Below are 21898 nucleotides of genomic sequence, written 5' to 3'. Positions count from 1 at the left end.
GTCAATATAAGTTTAAATCAATATAGGTAAACAACATACAACTGTTTCTATTAATTATAAATGTTGACATTATTATATATTTTATTTCTTGTATTTTGTAAAAATAAAAAATATAGTATTATTTACATTCAAATTTAGATGGTAAGTTTTATACTTATATATACTGTATTTACTCAGTGTTTGAAGAATATTGATTAAATTTTGATTATAAACAAATTGAACACAAAAGTGTTTTATTAAACTGACTAGAGCACCTACAAATTTTTACAAAATGTTTATTATTTTGTAATAACCATATGGTTGTGTTCTTGACATATTCAATTTCTACTGAAGATATAAAAATCAAATGAAAAATGGAAATCACATTGTGAAGTTTCCTAGTACTTACTAGGAAACTTCTTGTTTTAGTCAAACATTTTAAATTTGATATATATGAATAATACAGTGTTGGGGGGAAAGAAATATTTATACCAAATAAGCTATATAAAAAAGTAACTACACCAGAACATAAAACAAAACATTGTGGGCAACTGCATAGTCAATTCTAAATCTTATGCCCTTTATAGGTTTAATTGCTTGATAATTTCCCAGAATATTGACTAATTCCTTTCAGAAAATACTTTCCCCTTATTCAAATAAATGTGACTAACATGTAAACATTGAAAATATTATTTCTTACTGAAGCTATAAACATATTTTTGTGTTTTATGGACATACTAGCTGTTAAATGCGGCTTCACATACAATTTCATACGTTTTACCTCTGTATGAACACTTGTGGTTCGAGTGAATTATATTTACGATTCCAATGTTGAGTTTGCCTTCTTCCTACAATTAAGAAAGTATGTTAAAATGTGTATATTAATGGTAATTGTAATTTACTAAGATGTTAGTATTTTTGTTCCGTAACTGATTTTGCCTCTTTCCTGAAAAAGAAATATATATTTACAAAACAATTAATTTAGATTTTTGAAATAAGAATAGGTCTATATTCATCCCAGGGGCTGTAAGAATGTCTATGCAAAATTTCAATACAATCCGTTGAATAGTTTGTGTGAAAGCAAAACAAAAAACTTTTGCATTTATAATATTATTAGGATTATTTTTGAGGTGCTGACACACTGGATGGTTTAGGGGATATAAAATACCCTCAAAAAATAGGGACCCAGGAAATAGTTGAGCTTTAAGACCTCTTAAATGTGTTCTGGCTTAAACAACTAGGTACTAGGTGTGATTTTAATGTTTGTCTTTCAAAACTTTGTATACGTATGAGTTGTACTAGCATAAAGTTGTACTAGCATAAAATTAATGTACTGTTAATACACCATAACATAAAATTTCACTTCATTCCACTATATGCTACACACCAAGTGGGCTTAAGGGAGAGTGGAATACTAGTTTAAAAATGCACCTGAAGAAGGTCTTAAGTGACAGAACTTTAACACTAGAGAAATTTCAAACTATCATGTTTCAAGCAGAGGCTGTATTGAATTCCATTCTCTTTGTTCTCTTTGTCCACTGTCAACAGATCCTACCGAACCGGACGATTTGACTCAAGGATACTTTTTAATATGAATATCTTTAGTTTGTTGGTGGAATCTCGCTTTATCACCGCACAATAAGGCAGCAGTGCTAGCATGTTTGCATTTGTAGCTTAGAGTGAACTTGGAATAACTACACACTCGACAAAAGCGCAAGAAGTGGATGAAAAATCAACCCAACATTGTTGTGATCCATGATGCTTCTCCTCCAACTCAAACTTGGCCATTAGGAAGAGGAGTCACCTTTACAAAAACAATATGTAAAATAACCTAAATGAAATCAAAGAAATTTATTTTGTCTATTATATAGATGATGCATTGCCAATTATGAAAATTTGTTTATTTTCTACATTTTTAACTTTATAGCTTAAACAACTCGTCTAAACAAACCTTGGTTTAAAGATTTTCTTTTCTTTTGCAAATCCCTGTAGGATTTATGGGAGCCAAATGGACATTATGATCAGCTGTTGTATGTTGGAATCATAGCAATGAATGGCTAAATATTTAGATTATACTGTTTCACTATGTACGTTGAAATTTTAGAAAGTGGGGTTATCATTGTTCCTACAGAGGTAAATAACTTTCTTCGATTTTTTGTATGACTTTGAGACTGTAACTCCTGTGTCTTATGGTCATTGAAACTCTCTCAATTAATGTTCAGAATGTTCCTCACTGCCACCGCTGGACCAAGTCATCCTGTCCCCATAGAAGGTAGTTTCTCTCTCCAGGTAAGTCCCTTGTCCCTCTCGTTGCCTCACCAGGAGCTGATCCAAGAAGCTGCTGCATGCCAGGCATTGTTTATAATTACACATTATTAAAGGACATAAGGTACTGTGATCTACTTTTCTTTATCTAAGGTATTTTACTGCATAATTTTCCGCACTTTACAGGTAATGTAATATTTATATTGAAAGGTGTCTCGGAAATATTGAAGAAGTAAAATCCCTTCCAGTCGCATGGGATCACTCAAAATTATTCACACACAATTCTTATATTTACTTTTGACTAGACTACCTAAATGTGGCTTAAAATAATAAAAAATAAAGAAGTAACTTGTTAATTATTTTATTCTAAAATGACTTAAATTACACTACTGTTCTCTTTAATCTTACTAAATGATAAACATAAAAGTTTGGATGACTGTATGTATAGATGTTTTATTCTTCTATCATAGGGGAAAAATACTGAAACAATTGAGGCTAAACTTTGCATAAACTTAGTTCAAACACTGGAATAGCATGTATGTATATTTACAATTCAAAAAAACTATGATTGCACTGTCAGTATTCAAATATCCCATTAAAATGCACCGATGTGCATTTTTTCCATTTGAACTCTTGATAATAATAATGGTTTTTATTTTAATCCATTCTGTAATTTTTCTTTTTATTTAAAGTTTATTTAAAAAATTTGAGATTAATTAGGAGATAATTGTAATTGTTCAGTTTTGAAAATATCATGAATGCATTGAATGATCAGTAATGTACTGCAAATAAAATGACTAAACTTTCACTACAGATGGCATCAATAAAAAATTACGTTTTATGCAGGTTTTTTAAACTTTATTTAATCTAAACTTTAAATAAAACTTTCACTGTGAACCTCTATTACCTCTATTAAAATGTCTACTTTTATGAGGCTATTGCTTTATCAAGCACAGGAAAGAAGTGTCTTAAGTAAATTTTTACCAGAACTTTAGATTTGAACAGAGAATAGATCTTGTATCCAACCTTGAATCCTTATGGTGATTGTGTGGCAGATATTTGGTTCGGTAAACCTAGTTCTGTTCAGTCAGCATAGATAGCGCTTACTATTTAGAACCATTTGTTTAGTATTGTAATTTATTTAGATCTTATAATAAAGTCTTAATTCTTATGAATTAAATTCAAAAATATTGGATATGTTTGTTATTATTTAGAGGTTTTTCAATATATCACTTGTTTAATAGTTTTCCGTACAATACTTATAATTAAGTATCTATTATTTCCTACTAGATAGTGTGCAGTTATGATTCAAGTGGCAACAGCTTTTAATATTGGATGCAATACCTTCTCACAGACCATTTGAAGATACAATGAATTTACAGGTTCATATTTAATCTCATGAACAAGTTTTTTTACTGTTTTTTAACAAATTAGAAAAGATTTTCAAAAATGAGCAAAAAGTACATTTTTTAATTCTTTTTAATCTATGATGACACTGTTTTGTTTATGATAAGATTTTATCTTTTCTAGAAAAGATTTTATACTTTTATTAACATTTATTGAATTTTGTATGTAATCTGTGACTTTTTAGTAACAGTTTACTAACTATATGTGTTACACACAAAATGCATTAAGTTTCTGATCTTGAGAAGCCTTATATAAGGAATCGTATACTTCTTGTATGACACATAACGGTCATTTTATCCATACAACAATGAAACAAGTTATAGTTTGGCACAAGTGCCCATAACTTGTTATAAAGGGCATTTTTCGGGATCCCTACCACATGACACCACCCATGGCCATGCAGTTAAATTACATTTCAGAATGCCAACATACCTTTCATTGATTGGAAACATATTAGAAACCAAAGATATTATTCTCAAAATTTGTATTATTGAAGAAAATAACAAATATTGTTAATTACTTTTGGTTGTTGATAAAATATCATATTTTAAATATTTCATCCTTCTTAAATATAAATGAATAAAAGTTTTAAAAATTGATAGTTATAAATAACATTTTCAGGTTATTACAATAACTAAATAGATACTTCTTAGTGCGAAAATTTGAGCTAGTAGATGGACTATGTTATAACAATCTACCCACTTGCAAGGTTATTATTAAAAGAACACAAAATGTTTCGAAATAATTTATTTTCTATTACAAATTTTTTACACTATACAGTCTATATACAGAAAATTAATAAAATTTGGCACTATTTTATACATACAAAACAATACATTACATCAAATATAAAATGCATTTAAATACAATATAAAATTTATGCTGATACAAATTACACAGCTGTAGGGTATCATAGTTAATACTATCTTATGAAAAGTATAGAGGAACAGAGAGCAAGCTGTATTGCTAAGAAAGTTAGGATTTAGACCAGAAGGATCTTCCAGATTCAATTTAATAAATCTACCCATGAAATAAAATGAAATTTAGTGTGTTTTGTTTTTAATTAATTAAATAAACTCCTGAATTGGGCAATTGTGTTGTGTAGTTAAATGAACAACATGATATTCTTCACAACACATTTTAAGGTTGTTAGCTGCAAACTTTGAATAATTCTTTGAATAACATAGAAAATTTTGTTAAGTTCTGAACTTTTATTCTTCATAAAGTATGTTATTAATTTAGTGTTATAATTTATTGAACTAGAGATCTCTTTATAAAAGTTTTACCACATCAATAAATACAAATTTTCATTGTAAATTTTAAATAAAACATTGATTTTTTAATTCCATAATAACCACTTGAAAATATTTTATACTTTTATATTTAACTTTATGGAAAAATAATGCATTATAGAATAAGATTCTTATCATTGTTTATTACAATCTTAGATTTTGTCTTCTCCTTATAGATTTTTGAAATATAAACTTTTATGCATTATTCTGGATCAGAATCCATTCAATGTTAACATTTTTTCGTATGTTTAGAGGAGGAATGTTCCTAAATTCCTCAGTACCCTTTGACAGAAGACTTCTGTTGACACGATCCCTTCAAATAAACGAGTGATGGAGCCCAGGCCCCGGTATAAAGTAATATTGAAATAAATGTAGGAAAAAGTATAAGGTAATTCATCTTTAAAGAAAGAACACTGAATTAGATTCTTAGTCTGTACTGAATAGACTTAGAAAACTTGACCTTTATAATATGGAATTATTTAAAAAATTTCAATTATAATTTTATTTGGACATGTCAAGGGCATATTTATCAAATTGAATATTGAGCGTTCAGTGATGAGAAAACACTTTGAATCAGTACTCTTAGTTTGAAAATAAATCTTACTTTTAGACGCAAGTTTTTACTGTCAGACCAATCTGCTAAATCTATGGATTAAAATAGTTAACACAAAGCCAGCACTCAAGCAAACAGCCTGCTTAGAAGCTACATGTAAGTTAGTCAACATTCTTAGTCTGATATTTAGAACAGTACATTCCAGTATTTCTTATATTCCTGTCAATAAAAGAATAGATATTTGCTATGAAAGAGAAGAACGTTTAATTTTGTGATGGACGGTACTATTTCACATAATACAAAATTAATCATGGCACTAATCTTCAATTAATTAGGTATTCTTACCACTGTCAAATCTAAAAAATAACCATGAGGTGTTGTCAAAAGTTACATGTTTCGGAAATCATTCCATCATCAGACACAAAATAAAATATGATCCGCTGAATGGTGTCGTTCTTGTAGTTAAAATCATACAACACATATACACGCAACATGTTGTTAAACTGTTTGCCATGTATATGTACGCCTCCAAAGAGTTTTAATATGTTTTTCAAAATGAGTATTTTTTTATGTAATATGTTATACGATTTTAACTAGAAGAACGAAGCCATTTGGCAGATCACATTTTATTTATCTTGTCTCTGATGATGGAAGGATTTCAGAAACATGTAACTTTTAACAACACCTTAGAGTTATTTTTGGATTTAACAAAGGTAAGAATACCTAATTAATCATCAATTAATTCCAAAAGGGGCAATACCAATGAATCCAAAACTAATCTTCAGTTACATAAAAACGTTTTACTATCCTCAAAACCATAAATTGTTACTGAAAACACATGTACAAGCAACAGTTACGCCAACTGAAGTTTTGAACAGAAATCAAGATTTCATTCAATGAAAATTATTTTCCGATATGAACGATAAATATAAATTGAAAAAGAATTAAGAAAAGAGCGAAGATTACAGCCAACATATTAGCTTACCTGCAATGTACAAAAAATTGCTACCCATTTACGTATTACGTTACAGCTTATGAGCTCAGTCTTTAGTGCTTAAGGTTACACAACTTTAATTTTACACTCAATGACAATATAGTTACATTGTAATAAAAGTTATGTAAAGCGATTAACAATAGGCTATAAACAGTGCGTTAATCGAAGAAAACTGTACAAAACTATTACAAACGTTAAAAACCTACTCACATTATACTAATCTAAATCAATACCATTAATTTAGAATCTCGGGGACTATCACGGAAGAAGCTAGTGGTCTGGAAGTTATTTATTTATAGTAAGGATGGTTACAAATTCCAAGCTTTGTGCAATTTGTTCATATTTACAGGAAGTAGCGCAGAAAGATAGTTTGCTCAGGGGAATTGAAATTAAATTAATTTCAAATTATTGTTATTGAATAAAAACGCAACACATCAAATTAGATATTTCATTCCATATAACACTTCCATTCATTAAATTCTGTAGCTAATTCATTTACAAAAATAATTACGGTTTAAAAACAAAAATATTTTGAAGAAGATTCCTGAACCTTAGACTCTTGCTGCGCCACTGATAAAGGAGAAAGGAGTCAATATTGGTTTAATTTTTAAATGAAATAATGTCTGACTTCAGACACCATGAAGTTTAACACACAAGAGAACACATCCGTTGCAGTTTGCTGCAATTTTTGAAATTCTGAGATATTAATGTGATTATCAATATTAGCAGCTTATGAACTCTTTATACATTTCTTCACAAGATCTTAAACTATGATAATCTCACTCATTTTTTTTTTAAGAACAATTAAAATTATTTAGTTCTCTGCACCCAATTTAATATCCTGAGACAATTTAATTTTATAAATACAATCACTCATTTATAATAAATTCAAGTTACACTTTTGCATGTTTATTTTTTATTGGACAAATTTCCTTTTGAAATAAAAAAATAATTTTTATTTATATGCTCAAAAAGGTTCATTCGATAATTTGCGATAAATTGTACATTACACATAATGTGTTTTTACTGACCAAGTTTGATATGCAGATTATTATTATTACGGTATTAACAATATATTCTGAGAGACAGTTTACTATACTAATCACAAGATTTTTCGAGAATATTTCATATTAAATGAAAATAATAAAGAGTAAGCATGACAAAATTGCATTCATGTGACCTCTTGCATCAGGAAGTATGTGTGATCTCACACGTGTTAATTTGAAATTATATTAACATTTGTAGTAGATTCAAAATTTTAGTACTTCTAAATTTCTCATATGAAAATTATTTAATTTTCAATATTTACATTTCAAACTTCTTTTCCCTACACTTATAATTAAAAAAAAATAAAAGTAGTAAAGTCTCCTTTGAGAGTTGGTGGTTTAACTCAATCCAAGAACCAACCATTGATGGCTGAGTTTATTCTTCGAATTTATGACCATTTAAAAAAAAGATTTTCACACCTCCCAAATTGAGGGAAAGGAATTTTAAACACAAAGGACGATCTAGCAACAATTATAAATTAAAGTTACTGATGATACCAATAAGATAAATAAAATAGCAAAATTTTAATGGATTTATTTACAATTAAAGAAATTGTGATATGAAAATCAAAACATCAAGGAATATTATTTGTTACCACATCATTTTAACTTTTATTATTCAATAAATAAAATAATGGGGAAAGAATGGAGCTGAAGATGGGAAAAGTAATGGTCATCATTTTTGATAATATGAGGTTTTTGTGGTATTTCATAATTCATAAAAAAACTACATACTATGATGTCATCACCAACCCCCTAGAAAAGATTTAAAAAATTTTATCTAATAAGAGTGTAGATGAAGGATGAAAAAAATCCATAATGCCCTTTTTGTAGATTAACTTACAACTTACAGTGACTCAGAACACTTTTCTCAAAAATCTGTCAGTTAAACAGCCTACTGCAGATGTTTGGTTTAGATGTTGTCTTACTAAATTGATCCCCAAAGAATTCATTTGAGTAATTTTAATTCTTTAAAGTTATAGAGAGTTCAAAAACAGATAATCCTGTATATTAATCTCAAAAATATTAAATGTAAACATGGAATTAATTTAAATCTATATTCTTTTTCTGATGTCATGATTATAATTTTATCAATTTATCTATTAACTTTTTTTACTTAAAATCAATAATTAGAATGGTTTAGTTGGTGCTCAGTGTATACCCCAGAAATATAATTGTCCACAAACTCTCTGGTACACATATTATTATAATAACTTATTAAATGTTCTTTGTATTAAACAAGTGAGCTCAAATACAAATTAGACTTCTAAGTGTCTCTAAATAAATCATACCAATATTGACATCCTTGCAAAATCCCCTAAGTTTAAACCACTAGTAGTTAACGCAGAATACAAGTAAATAACCCACAGATACAACGGGTCTCGAAATAATATACAAAACACAAATACATACAAAAATGCTTAAATTTGATATCACAGAAGCTGATATTTCTAGTCCATACATTACAGAGTAATTAAATATTAACGATACAAAGGTAGGAATGGCTGATATGATTCTGTCACCACTCAACCCTCTGGTGAAGGCACAAACCTCAAAATTAAAATCTCGTAAAATCGTATGAAATTCTCTTCACTACCACTAATGAACCTTTTGGTTTCAAAATTTACAAAAATTCTATTGATAAATTATGAACTATGCTTAAAAGGTTTCATAAAAATCGAATAGAAATATCAAATGCGTTCGCTTGAAATTCATTTATCCATGAACACTTCAGTTATATTCCAGCTCAACGATCTTTCAATAATGCGTAGCACTAACGGTATGTGGAAAGTCTTCAATAAGTAATCAAAACTGCACATAATTAATTAAAAGTAGCTGATACCTGGACCATCTGTTAAAATTCTCATAAATAATGAGTTGAGTAGTTATCTGTCACAAACTGACTGGTTCTAAGATTTGACCAGAGCGTGTTTTCAATTATCGCTTGAATTCATAGATCTCAAAACTAAAATTATATTTCCAGTTCAAATATTGACAAACTGACCGTGTTCGAGCTAAGTTCAGTGTTCAAGTCTTCAAGTAGGTCTTCCACAACCTGAAAATCATAAATATCAAGATTATTATAACAAACTAATTTGATTGTTTAGAATTTGTGTTTTGACAATGTAGGGTTTGAAATGCCACTGGAACTGATTGTTTGAGTGCTAGAAAATCTAGAAACACTGTTTATGGACTGCAAATCCAATTTTATTCAGCACAAATTAAATTGTTGCTCAAATCGTTTTTGTAACTTCGTACACTTAAATTGGAGAAAGGAACTGGATTTGAAGATTTAGAAAGCAGTGTTTTTGGTGTTTGTAAAGTTTAACAATGACAAATGACCGTAACAATCGAGTTACGTAAATTTTAGTGTTTTCAACAATAGGTCTCACAAAATACAAAAAATTTAAACTAATTTTTTTAAATTATGAACTCCACATTATAGGGTTATCTTTATGTTAGAATAATAAATCGTAAATAAAAGGGTTTTAGTTTACGATTTATTATTCTAATTTTTTTAATATTTGCAGTAACACAACCAAACAGATACAGTCAAAACAATGGAAATTGGAAACAAATAAATAATAGGAAAGACAATGGAGATTTATTTCAACTTACCCAAATTCCACAAGTGGAATATATAAATTACCTCATCCCGAACATCTCCTACATTCTTGATGAATTTTAAACGTATATCCCCTTAGCAGCCAAGGTGAGAGATCGATACTCACCGAGCAAACTCTCTGAGACAAACAAATCCCATGCCAGCGCCGATTGGTCGTGCATGACAAAGAAATTAAGTTATTAGTCTCATCATGATAATAGATAATAATATAAAAAGTTATGTAATGGCCTCTTCACAGCTCCAGTGGGGTAAAGTTATGTAACAAAGTGAAGCCAAGTGCAGAAATCACCCAATTGCTGAAAAGAAATATAACATATTTTGTTATACGTACCGGTACACTGTTTTTGAATAAATTCATTTCAGGTTATTTCAGAAACGAATGGTTATTTTATTTCTCCTTTACACAATGGCTAGTTACATTAAAAAGGAAATGACTCAGATTGTTAATTGGTCAATGCCTAGTGTAATTACTATTTTAGATTTACCTAACAGGCCAGGGGCAGTCCAAAATAGAAAATCAACCCATGCTAGACCCTGATTCGGTACCCTCAAATCCACAACCCCTTCACCTATCCTTTCCATTTTTAAAATCACTCTATAACATTTATTTGCTCTTAGTACTTAGTTTATTTTTGTAAGAAATATTTCTTCTTCTTCTATCAGGTGGCCTATTGCCTTACATTTAAGCCTCAAGGGCCTTTTGCGCACCCCGGAAGCACACCATAAGCCCGACTAGTCTACAAAAAACCAATCAGCAGTTCAACAAACCGCCAAATACAACCGATCAGGTTTTACTGGAGAAATTCGCCACCCATTACCCAAACTACCAAATAATATGGTATACCACTCCCTTGCTACTGCAGCGCAAAGAGCAGGTGTTCAGCAGTTTCTTCCTGCTTGTCACACATTCTTCATAGAGGATCCTCCCGAAGGGTACAGATTCTATGAAGATGCTTCCTGAGGTGATCATGTCCCGTAATCAGCCCACAACCCGAGAAGACACCGATCTACTTAGTGAGAGAAGGTTAGATGCTACCCTAGAGGAAAGCAACTATAGAACCATTGTGCTCATTCTCAGACTCAGGTGCAGCCTCCACCTACTTTCATGTTCAGTGTGAACTCATTCTGAGAATAAATATTTACTCTGTAACGATCACAATCTGTAGGTGTATTATACTGTATGTTATTAACACCTTTTCTGTGACACGAGGCATGTTCCGACTTTAGGACAGTTTAGTAGTATTCTGCATCCTCCCCAGTTAATGGAGTACATTATAATGGCTAACACATCATTGATTGAGCATTAGTGAAGCCTATCCCTTGTGTGTATTGTAGGGAAGTTATAGCATGACCGGTGGGATGCGCGTGAGGAGTGGAGGAGGTGAGCACATGGGGGCACAATCTAGAGTAGGGGAGTGAATACGGTGCTACTACCCCTACTAAGAGTTTTCGGCTCCCGGCTCATAGTGGTGGCGGGAGCCGAATATTGTAGTGTTTGCCAACATTTCTAGACCCTTATGTTCTTACCACGGTAGTCTTTTATGATGAGCAATTAAGTATAGGAGACCTTGAGAATATTTGAACATTTCTAGACTCTTTTGTAGTTACGGCGACGGACTTTTATGATGGGGAATTCAATACAGGAAATCTTGGAAATATTGCGACCGGATGTACGTGATCTTAACAATGACTATGTTCTGCCGAAATTGTGTTCATAGCTCACCCTTCTTAATGAGTTCGCAGTAGAGATACCTGGTGGTAAGAAAGGGTTCTCATAAATTGGGAAGGGGTGGGAATTTATATTATTCTTGATCTCCAACGACGACAACAGTTCAGAATTGTAATTGTTACGCTTTGTTAGCCATTAAAATTCAATTTATCATATACTAACTGTGTAAGCTTCAGGATTTACGATAGTAGATACAATTTATACACTACAAAAATTTCAAGTGACATAGCCTAGCTGCTAAATTAAAAATTAATATAAAACTGGTTAAACTAATTTGTCAATATACACAGTAGAATAAGAAAAAACTCAGTTTTATCTACCAACTTGTATCAAGTTAATTTAATGATGTATACTTAAAATAACAATAACGCCAACGATCCACACGCAATAGTTAACATAACAAAACCCCATTGTCGATGAAAATTATTTATTGTTCTTCGAACTACACCCAAATCAAAATTGTCCAGATCACTTTTAGTATGTTTGCGTTTTCTTACTTTGTTGGGCATACTAAAAGAATTGCCAATTGGACTTATTTTTTTTCCTCCTTCAAAATTCGTCTCAGCGTACTTTCAGAAATTCCAGTTGCCTCTACGACACACTGTTGAACTTTCTTAAAATTTATAAGTGTGTTGGTTTCTGCTTCCCGTTTCATAGAATTGTAAACATTTGCAATCACTTCTCTTGCTTGGCCGTGTATAACCTTTCTACCTCCAATTTTACTTTTTACATTACGATCCATCACAAACTCTTTACTTAAAACGTAATGAGCACAACGCAATTAATTCACAAATTGTATTACAACTCGTGAATCGGCACAAGCGAATGTTTTTTGGGCGGCACGTATAGAAGACTGGTGACCGAAGTTCACAAGGCTAAATACGGCAACAGACTGAGCCGCTCCACCCCCCCCACCACTTTAGTTCCGTCTTTGCCTACGGCGCATCTCGAAGTCACCGGTCATGCTATAAATTTTCTACTATATGTCACTCCATGGGATTTGGCCAAGACCTAGTGAAGTCTAACGTTTCACAGGATATTTCTAAAACGGATTGAACTACATGATGGACTTTTCATGTTTTGCTAAAACTTAGTGGAAGGATATCTCAAGAACAGATCGAGCTATAAACTATTACTTTTTAACAAAACCTATTACTTAATATCTAATTGATCTTGAAGTTTGAATTAAACTTAATTTTTACATAGGAAAAATAGAATTTCATAATGGTGTATACACCTCTAAGGGATTTGGCAGGCTATTAGGAAAGATTAATCAGTGGAATATCTCAAAAACAAATTGAAAGATACCCTTTAAATTTGAATGGAACTTCATTTCTTAATAGGAAAAATTGAGTTTGATAATGGTGCATGTTCTCTTATGGGATTTGGCTGAACCTTAGTGAGTTAGTTTTGATACATAGGCAAGTTGATGCCTCTCATCTGGCCAGAATGCAATCAAGGGTACATCCATACCCTTCAAACAGCTGGGATTACTCTTATAATGTAACCATAAAAATCAAATAAAATTAACTTTATGAAGTAAACTTTGGGTATGAGTAAATTTCTTTCCAAACATTGTCTTTTTTGTTTTATCGAAATAACCCTATCTATCTACTATGTAGCGATAAATAGTGAGAACTAACAAACATATTTACTTTCTATAATCTTACATCAGTGACAGTTTGGGTCTGGGGATACTTTCAAATCGAGTTCTAGCTGTAATGAAATTTCTAAGCTTAACAAAATGTGAGTTATATCACCCAATCACATAATGAGTATTACCAGATTATAACTATGCTTAATTTTATTTCTACTGGTTTCTATGATATTTGAGTACATGTTTGTAACAAAAAAAATTTGATTCTAGTTGAATAGTTAAATTTAAGAATCCAAATTAATACAGCCCAGGTTAAGCTTCAAAGTAACTCTACCACGATAGGATAAGCAAGCCCATCCACCATTCCAAGGAAAGTACTATCTGTGAGATAAGAGCTTTCCCAAACACATTAGATCAGTGATACTATCGAACAGTGTCAACACTTATTATAAATATTAGTGAGGTTAGGGTTAGGTTAGTAAAGTAAAATCCGGTATATAATTTTAAAAATGTCTTTTGATCTGGCACCCATTGCTAATAGGCACACCTTGGGGCACGGGTTGCACAGGCCGAGCTGCCCCTGCACCTGGCTTAAGGTTATAACTACTATAAATCATCTATCCTAAAGATTTTATTATAAAAATTATCAATGATGATATGACCACGTGTTTGTGGATTCATTTAATTAATGCACTGAAAGTATCATTCCTCTAAGTAACAATTATCTCAAAATGGCTGGTCTTATCTTACAAAACATTAATTCTTGAAACTCTTACCAAAATCAGCATGTCACTAATATAGCCTAGTTAAGTATACATTTTACATAAGAAAATAGTTGCACAAATTTTTTTCACAAGATATTTTGAAGAAAATATACCACATATTTGGAGAAGCTATTTTACAAAATCCTATTAAATCACTTGAATGATCTATTTAATGTGTAGAACTTACATTTTAAATTACCAGAAACAATTTATTATGAGGATTTCTAATGTTCATGGTACTATAATTGAAATAGAATGAAATTCCTTAATAATATGGAGTAATATATTGATTCAGAAGTGGAGAGCCAGTTTACATTATATTATGACACAAATAGGTTTCATGAAATTGATAGAGGAATTTCCCAGGACCGGCATAACCAGTGGTGCATACTTTGCGGGTGCACAAAGCAACAAAGGTTGGGGGTGACAAATGTGCATATGAGGATTGATTGTTATTAATTACTTTTATTATCCATAGAGTTTAATGCCTAGTGTCATAGTCATTTTGTAACCTGAAATTGGTTTATGCTTCAGGGAGGTCATAGAGGTTAGAGTTTGAGACAATTATGTAACACTGGTAATAAAATGTAATAATAAATGTTTAGACTTATGATGTTTGTTTGATACCATTTAAAAAATAAAAAAGCTACAATGTATTAAATGTTTTTTAGAAAATATTAAGTTCATTACTTCATCTAAAAGTTTAACAATCTCTTGTATCCTTTAAAATCATTCATCTTAAAAAATTTCTCATTAATTAAGAGTTTTAACTGCCAAAAAATAATCAAATTTAAATATGCGACAATATGTTTTTTAATTAAATTTAATGGAACCGAAACTACATTGCAACTTTACAATATCAAATTATGGCCAAGTGTGTTTCCTACTATCAGAATGTACCCGATCATTAAATTGATTAAACACATAAATTATTTAATTCATGAGATTATTAATGAGATCAATGAGATTTATAGTGCTGATGTGTCAAGACTGTCTCACCTAGTCAGATGTGAGGGGACTCATGGCAGGTGTACGATTGGTCTGAGCGTATGTGCAAGAGGCTTCACTGCAGGAACAACAGGTGTCGCTGGCATCTTCCCCCTCCCAGCTTCCGTAGTCGACTCCTCCTCCTTCACCTCTACGCCACCGATACCCGTCCTCCCTATGGTGGTCTGTACAACACAGCTTTGTTCAGACTATAGTATTCCTCCATTTAATAACGGACTAAGCAACAATGGCTGAGATATCCCGTCTTAGCCTAGTTTTAAACAACGTAACTTCAAAATGTTATTAATGTTCAAGCAGGAATTTTGAGAGAAAATGTATCTTCCTGCGGTTAGTAGAAGTCCTACTGAAAGTACCAAGCCATCTGCCACTTCTTTCAGTTACTGACGTCTAAGAGGGGTTGTTTATGTGTTACTTTTAAAAACTTCATATTGAGGGCAGAATTCAATTACAAAATTATGAATTTTACTTGAGATACCACCTCATGATATGCTAAATAGAGCAGGATACATAGATACTCAAAAGGGGAAAAAACACGAAAGTATGAGTAGTATAAGCGTTTATGTGAAGACTTCACATTCTACAGATAAAATCTGTTATCACATATGAGAAATTGTGAACAATGTTAATTAAATAATTGACAATACTATTTTACCTATGAACTGTATTTTCATTTATTTAAATCTCATATTTTTGTACTAATTTTTTACAGAATTCATCATAATAATTTAAACATGAATCATTTTCGGATATATGGTTTCAAAAACTCATCCTAGAATAAAAAAATTAAAGCAAACATATCCAATCTATAGACATGATTGGATATAGTAGATGAAAATGACAAATGTAAATCATGACTGATGTTAGAAAAGACAAGATGATTTCTTTACTATTCCCACTTAAATATCACTCATATTACTCTCTAGGGATATATTTTAAAACCCTGACATTATGAACACAGCTCTTTATTATGAACAATTTGCAGCCTTTGATTATGACAGATACAGAAAGTAGCAGAAGATGACTTGATATTTTCATCCATTGTAGGTATGACAACTACAGTAATAGAAGTTTCCCTTCAACAAATCCCTTCTTATTTATAAGTTCTGTGCCATATATTACATCTCATTAGAGAGAGGTTAGGCATTGTAGACTAAAACAGATAAATAATCAAAGTTGTCAAGCCCTTTACAAGAACTGTTGATCTTAAAATATTTTTAATAAAAAAATACAAGTAGCCAAACAAAGTACAAAGTTTTGGGAAGTAAATATTTTGAAAACTATTCCCAATCAGTTATATTATTATTACTATTAAAATCTTGTTAAGTTTCATGAAACTTCAGCTCTTACATTTTTTAAAACAACAAATAATATTCTAACTATTAAAGAGTCATAATTTTACATATTTCTAACAACTATCTTTCAATACCATTAATGAAGAAGCTTAAATTGTATATTTCAAGACAATGTACATAAATGAAATCTACGTTTCTTCCAAAAGAGTTAGACTGTGCCAGAAGGGTTATTATAACTCAATGTGTCAGACAGGAGAAGAGAATTGATGGCTCTGACAATCATGGATGTATTGCTGAGTTATCAGCAAATTATTTTTAACAAGGATTTAGAAAATTCCAGGTATTTTCTACTGGCTCACCGATAGCACATATGACAAGTGTGGAAATGATTACATTATACTTTTACAACTACTCAATGATTTATTTAAAAATAAATTGTATCTCTGGTTTATGTTCAAACTTGAATATTGATAAACTTTTACCCGTAGGATATTGAGAAGGATGTTAGGGTGGGAGACACAGGGCAAGAGTGGTCAAGACATCCAAGGTTAAGATGATTTAGGCAGTGCAAATCTGCGTTTTGGAAATGAGAAGAAAAAGTGGAAAGAGGAGGAGTCATGTGAAGTTTATAAAAAAGATTACAGGTGGTGATGATGTTTTGTTAGTTTATCATTAGACTTACCCACAAGTTGGTACTGGGCCTCGGAGTGTAAACTGGGCAGAGAGCTCTGCACACCTCGGTCCATGGCATTACAGTCATGGTGGCATTGTGATCTGTAAATTACAATAGTATAAGACAGATATCTGACTTTTGTCTGTGTTAGAGATAGTACAGGTTCAAAATCTCTCTGTGACTGTCAAGAATGTAGCCAGAAAAAAATTTCTGGGGGTCAAGGCCAGTGATTTTTCTTATATTGGACAGAAAATAAGGGAAGTGCAGTCTACCACTCATTCTCCATTTTGTTCCTTAAAACATTCTTGACCTGTATGAGAACCATCATTCAGCAGTACATGTCAGCAATACTGAATTATTAAATAATAATAATCGTTTGGCAAAAAAGTAATTGAAAAAAATTGAAAATTTGGGGGGTCCAGACCCCTTGCTGGCAACATCCATGGTGACTGTAGTACTTTTTATTAGTTCATTACTCTTAATATTGTACTGTATGAACTTTCTTTCTTGTTCTGTTTCATAAGATTGACGCTATACATTTCTCAAACATATTATAATAAAGTGTTTCTGATTTCTCGTTAAGGAATGTGGTTCAAAAGGCTAAACAAATACAAACATCTCATATTCTTTTAAAAGATTTGTATTTTTTAGACATAAAATAAGATTTACCACAGCAAATAAATAAAATAGCAATATCCAAATAGCTATGGTAGGGGTCTGTCAGTGTTTTTATTCAAAAAGTCATAAAATGAGTATAAACCAAATTGTATTAAAAAGTTAAAATGATTAAAAAATACTGCTTCTATGTCTATTAATTAAATATAATATGATAAATTACCTGCACCTACACTATAAACAAATGGTTCTCATTGACTTTCACAGAAAAGAGTAAACCTCACCAAAATAATGAAACAACTATAAGCATATCTAAATTTGCAGTTTGTATTTACTATAGTGCTGTAGGGTTGAAGTAATGTAGAAGATTTGTATGACTATCCCGACCTCCCTTTGCTGGCCTATTATTATGTAGCCGATCATCTCATATCAGTTATGGTTATAGAAAGAGGACCCTTCCAAGACCGCCACCAGGCATTCCTAGTGCTTCTCCAAGTTCATGAGTCACAGCATTCTGTTTCGTTTGTTGTTACATGTGCTAGCGAAACAAGACAATGACTAAGACCTATGAGTTTACAGAAACTTGGCCATAGAGAGATAATCAGAGATAATCTCTGTGATACATAAACCTTTTGATGTCAAATATATGGATGATAATCAGATAAAATAGTGGTTTAGATGATTCAAGATGGCTGAACTGATTGAAGAGTGACCTGCGATCTGGTAGGCCCGCAAAGAGTATAAATCGAGAAACATGTTTAATTTTCAAATCTTCCTGTAACATTTCATAAACTGCAGATATTTAGATGCCAACATCTTTTTCCCACTGCCAATTGACAGAGTTTATAACTGCTGCACAATATGTTTAAAGTTTCAAGATTTTTGGCTGTTTATGCATGTCAGTCATGGGTCACTTTCCACTGAAAAGTGGCCATCTTTGAACTGTCTAAACCACTCTATTATCTGATATCACCCATATACTAGTCACCAAAAGCTTTTTGTATCATAGAGATTACCTATGACACAGAATAGCTAAGTTTCTCACTGAACTTCATGTTAACTCTCCGTTCAAGATATTAAACCATAGTAAAATGTAACACAAGCCCATGTAATACAGAGTCACTGACTGGCTGATGCACAGTAAATTCCATACTCGTCTCAGAAGGGCTACCCTCCATCTTAAATGATCTGAGATGATCAGTCGTGTAATAATTTGCCAGCAAAGGCAGGTTGAATACTTCTCAGACAAACCTCCTAATCAAAATCAGAAGTAGTTAAAATCCTGCTAAAAATATTTTAAGAATATTGAAAGGACTAGAAGCGTTTTTAGATATAGAACTGAATGAATGAATGAATGAATGAATTGATTTTATTTCCCAAATATATGTACAATATTACAATACTATCTGTACAATTAACTTCTAAATTTTTACAATACCGAACGAAGTTTGAAATGTGAACAAAGAATAAGAAATAATCATCATAGAATAAACAACATAAAATAAACATCATAAAAATAACATCATGTATAAAAACATTGTCCTCGGGAAATGAGCCTGCATGGGCTATGATGCCTGTGCGCAGACTCGAGTTGCTCACGCCTGAAGAAATAACGGACTGGATATAATTAAAAAAAAAATGAATATAAATATAGTACAAAATAATACACCATTACACACCACACACATACATACACACACACATACATATATACATATATGGATGCACATACACATGCGAATATGCAATGAATATATTAAAAGGAAAAAACCGCGTAATTTTGATTTGTACCTGTTTTAAAGCATTGAATATTATTAATTTTAAAACATATACATATTAGCAACAATGGTAATTAAGCAGGGTCACCGCAGATTATAATAGGTTAGTGATAATGAATGATGATGGGATAGGAGTGGTGGCTGTTTACATGTCAAACTGTCCGCCCGTAGTTCGTAGACAGCACTGCCTCGGCCTCCTCAATAGACAATGATAATAACCACTGGTTAACTTTCCTTTTGAAAATAATTGTAGAAATTTCATTGAAAAAACTAAAATTTGGAAACTGGTTACTCATATTTATAAAAAGCACGTGAGCTAGATAGTATGAGTTGGTGTTAGGATAAGATTTAGTTAATTGCAGTGGTAGAATTCCTGTTGATCTAGAATAACGTGTGTTATGGGTGTGTTGAGTTCTTACAAATAAATCATCTAAATTTTTATTTTTTTTTATTTAGATTTTATAAAAAGTTGTCTTATTGTAAACATTTTAGTTTCTTGAAATAAAATGGATGTTGAAAACCTATGACATTTTTTAAAAGCTACTTTCAAAATTGATTTCTGAACCGTAAAAAGGGGATCAAGATTTGATTTATAAGCTGCCCCCCAAGAAATTATCCCAAATGCAAAAAGAGATTGCACGTATGCTGCAATTGCACTGCAAATGCATGTTACCTGCTAGTATATTTTTACTTTGGATCAACACTCAATTACATCAATAACCGAATATAGTAATGACCTCACCTCAAGCAAACATTAAAGCATGTACAACCATTCATTATGACACATTGTGATAAAAATAACATTACCTGTAACAGTAAATACTGATAACATCTGACAAGTATAGATATAAAATTAAAAAACTAAATTACTTAATATATTGGTTACGTACGAGTTGTGAGGGTGGGAGTAGAGCAGAGATGCACTCTCTTGGCAGTCACACTGACTAGAGTTGCTGCGATGGCTGTGTGGCTGCTCTCGGTGACCTCTGTTCTTACCTGACCCTGAGTAGCTAGGTGGATAGTTGGGTACCTGCAATTCAACATCATTTCTAAGCTACAGTAATATAATTTGGCAAAGTAATCTTGCCAGTTAAAACTTCATTAATCTGAGTATCCTACTAATCCGAACACATTCAGAGAGAGAGAATAAACTGGACAATTACTCAAGGTTCAAAGTGGATTCATGTTTTTACATTAAGATTGATCAACTTCAATGACTACTGAGCATATTACCATGGGTTGAAGGAAACAACACTTTATTTAAGCTATCCTTATTGTCCTTTAGGTAGGATGTATCCATTTAGATACATAATCCTGAATTTGTTTTCTCTCGTCAATTTCACACACTCAGTACATACTGCCAAGAAAAGAGTTAAACTGTAGTAAATAATTCATGGCGTAAAAACTGATTAAATTTCTTCTCTTAATTACTCCATACCATCAAAAAGCTGTTATCTACAAATAACTCAGAAAGCATTTTATTCAAAAAATGTAAAATCAGTACGATTTATTTCAGTTTACAGTCAATTTTGTGGTTAGATTAAGAAAACCATTTTGCTATTTCTTATATTGAAAATAATGTAATACAAAGGCTTCAAATTTTTAAGACATTTGTAAGACAGACAGATAAAAATAGTTGTTTCTGAGCCTAGGCCCCTGCTATTGATTACACACATCTAAATGACTCCAAAAACATTGACATTTGGACAGTTTTGAACTGACTGCTTCTGACAAGTTATGACATTATTTACAATTTCTTTGTATTGTATAAGGCCAACCAAAATGTGTATCACATACATCCGTTTATAATATATGTATGCTTAACACTATTGCACCATAATTTCTGCCAATTTTTATCATATTTTAATTTCTGCCTCAGCTATCAATAGAACAATTGATCTATGGATCAATAAATGAAATGAATTACTGATCGTAGCTGAACTGATATAGAGTTAAAAAATACTGTACCGGTGGTGGGTGTTGTTGTGGTGGCGGATGCCTGTGTTCCCGCGTGCTCTGACTTGTCAGCCAGGATGGTGCGTAACTGTTGCAACTGCTGCCACTACGTCCACCCGAATTCTCTTGGCAGCAGATCGTAGGGCCACTGTTGGCAAACCTCTTGTTGGCTTGAGGACTGCCACAAACACGAGAGTTCTGGAACATGAAATCAGATTTGTATTAATACCAGCACTTACCAGTGGCTTATTTCATGAAGAACGATTTTCAGTAACAATTTTCGGCCAGCGTGGAGGAGTCCTAAAGTCGAAGTTCTTAGCTTTT

The 21898-nt window shown here is 31.7% G+C and overlaps 1 protein-coding gene across 1 annotated transcript in view; it reads right to left on the bottom strand.

Moving 5' to 3' along the window:
- Positions 1–4423: 4423 nt before the first annotated feature.
- LOC124353761 (roundabout homolog 2-like) overlaps positions 4424–21898 on the bottom strand; it is a 583238-nt gene continuing 565763 nt past the window's right edge. The window contains exons 20-24 of the mRNA XM_046803756.1: positions 21587–21772; positions 20509–20648; positions 17235–17326; positions 15252–15424; positions 4424–9592 (exon numbers count right to left, since the gene is read on the bottom strand). Coding sequence (XP_046659712.1) covers positions 15252–15424; positions 17235–17326; positions 20509–20648; positions 21587–21772 — 591 coding nt within the window. The 3' untranslated portion in view covers positions 4424–9592. The remainder of the gene's footprint in view (positions 9593–15251; positions 15425–17234; positions 17327–20508; positions 20649–21586; positions 21773–21898) is intronic.

The sequence above is a fragment of the Homalodisca vitripennis genome, chromosome 2 (genome assembly GCF_021130785.1).
Source record: "Homalodisca vitripennis isolate AUS2020 chromosome 2, UT_GWSS_2.1, whole genome shotgun sequence".
Taxonomy (NCBI): domain Eukaryota; kingdom Metazoa; phylum Arthropoda; class Insecta; order Hemiptera; family Cicadellidae; genus Homalodisca; species Homalodisca vitripennis.
The sequence above is the reverse complement of the archived record's forward strand: the minus strand, read 5'-3'. Positions and strand labels throughout refer to the sequence as shown.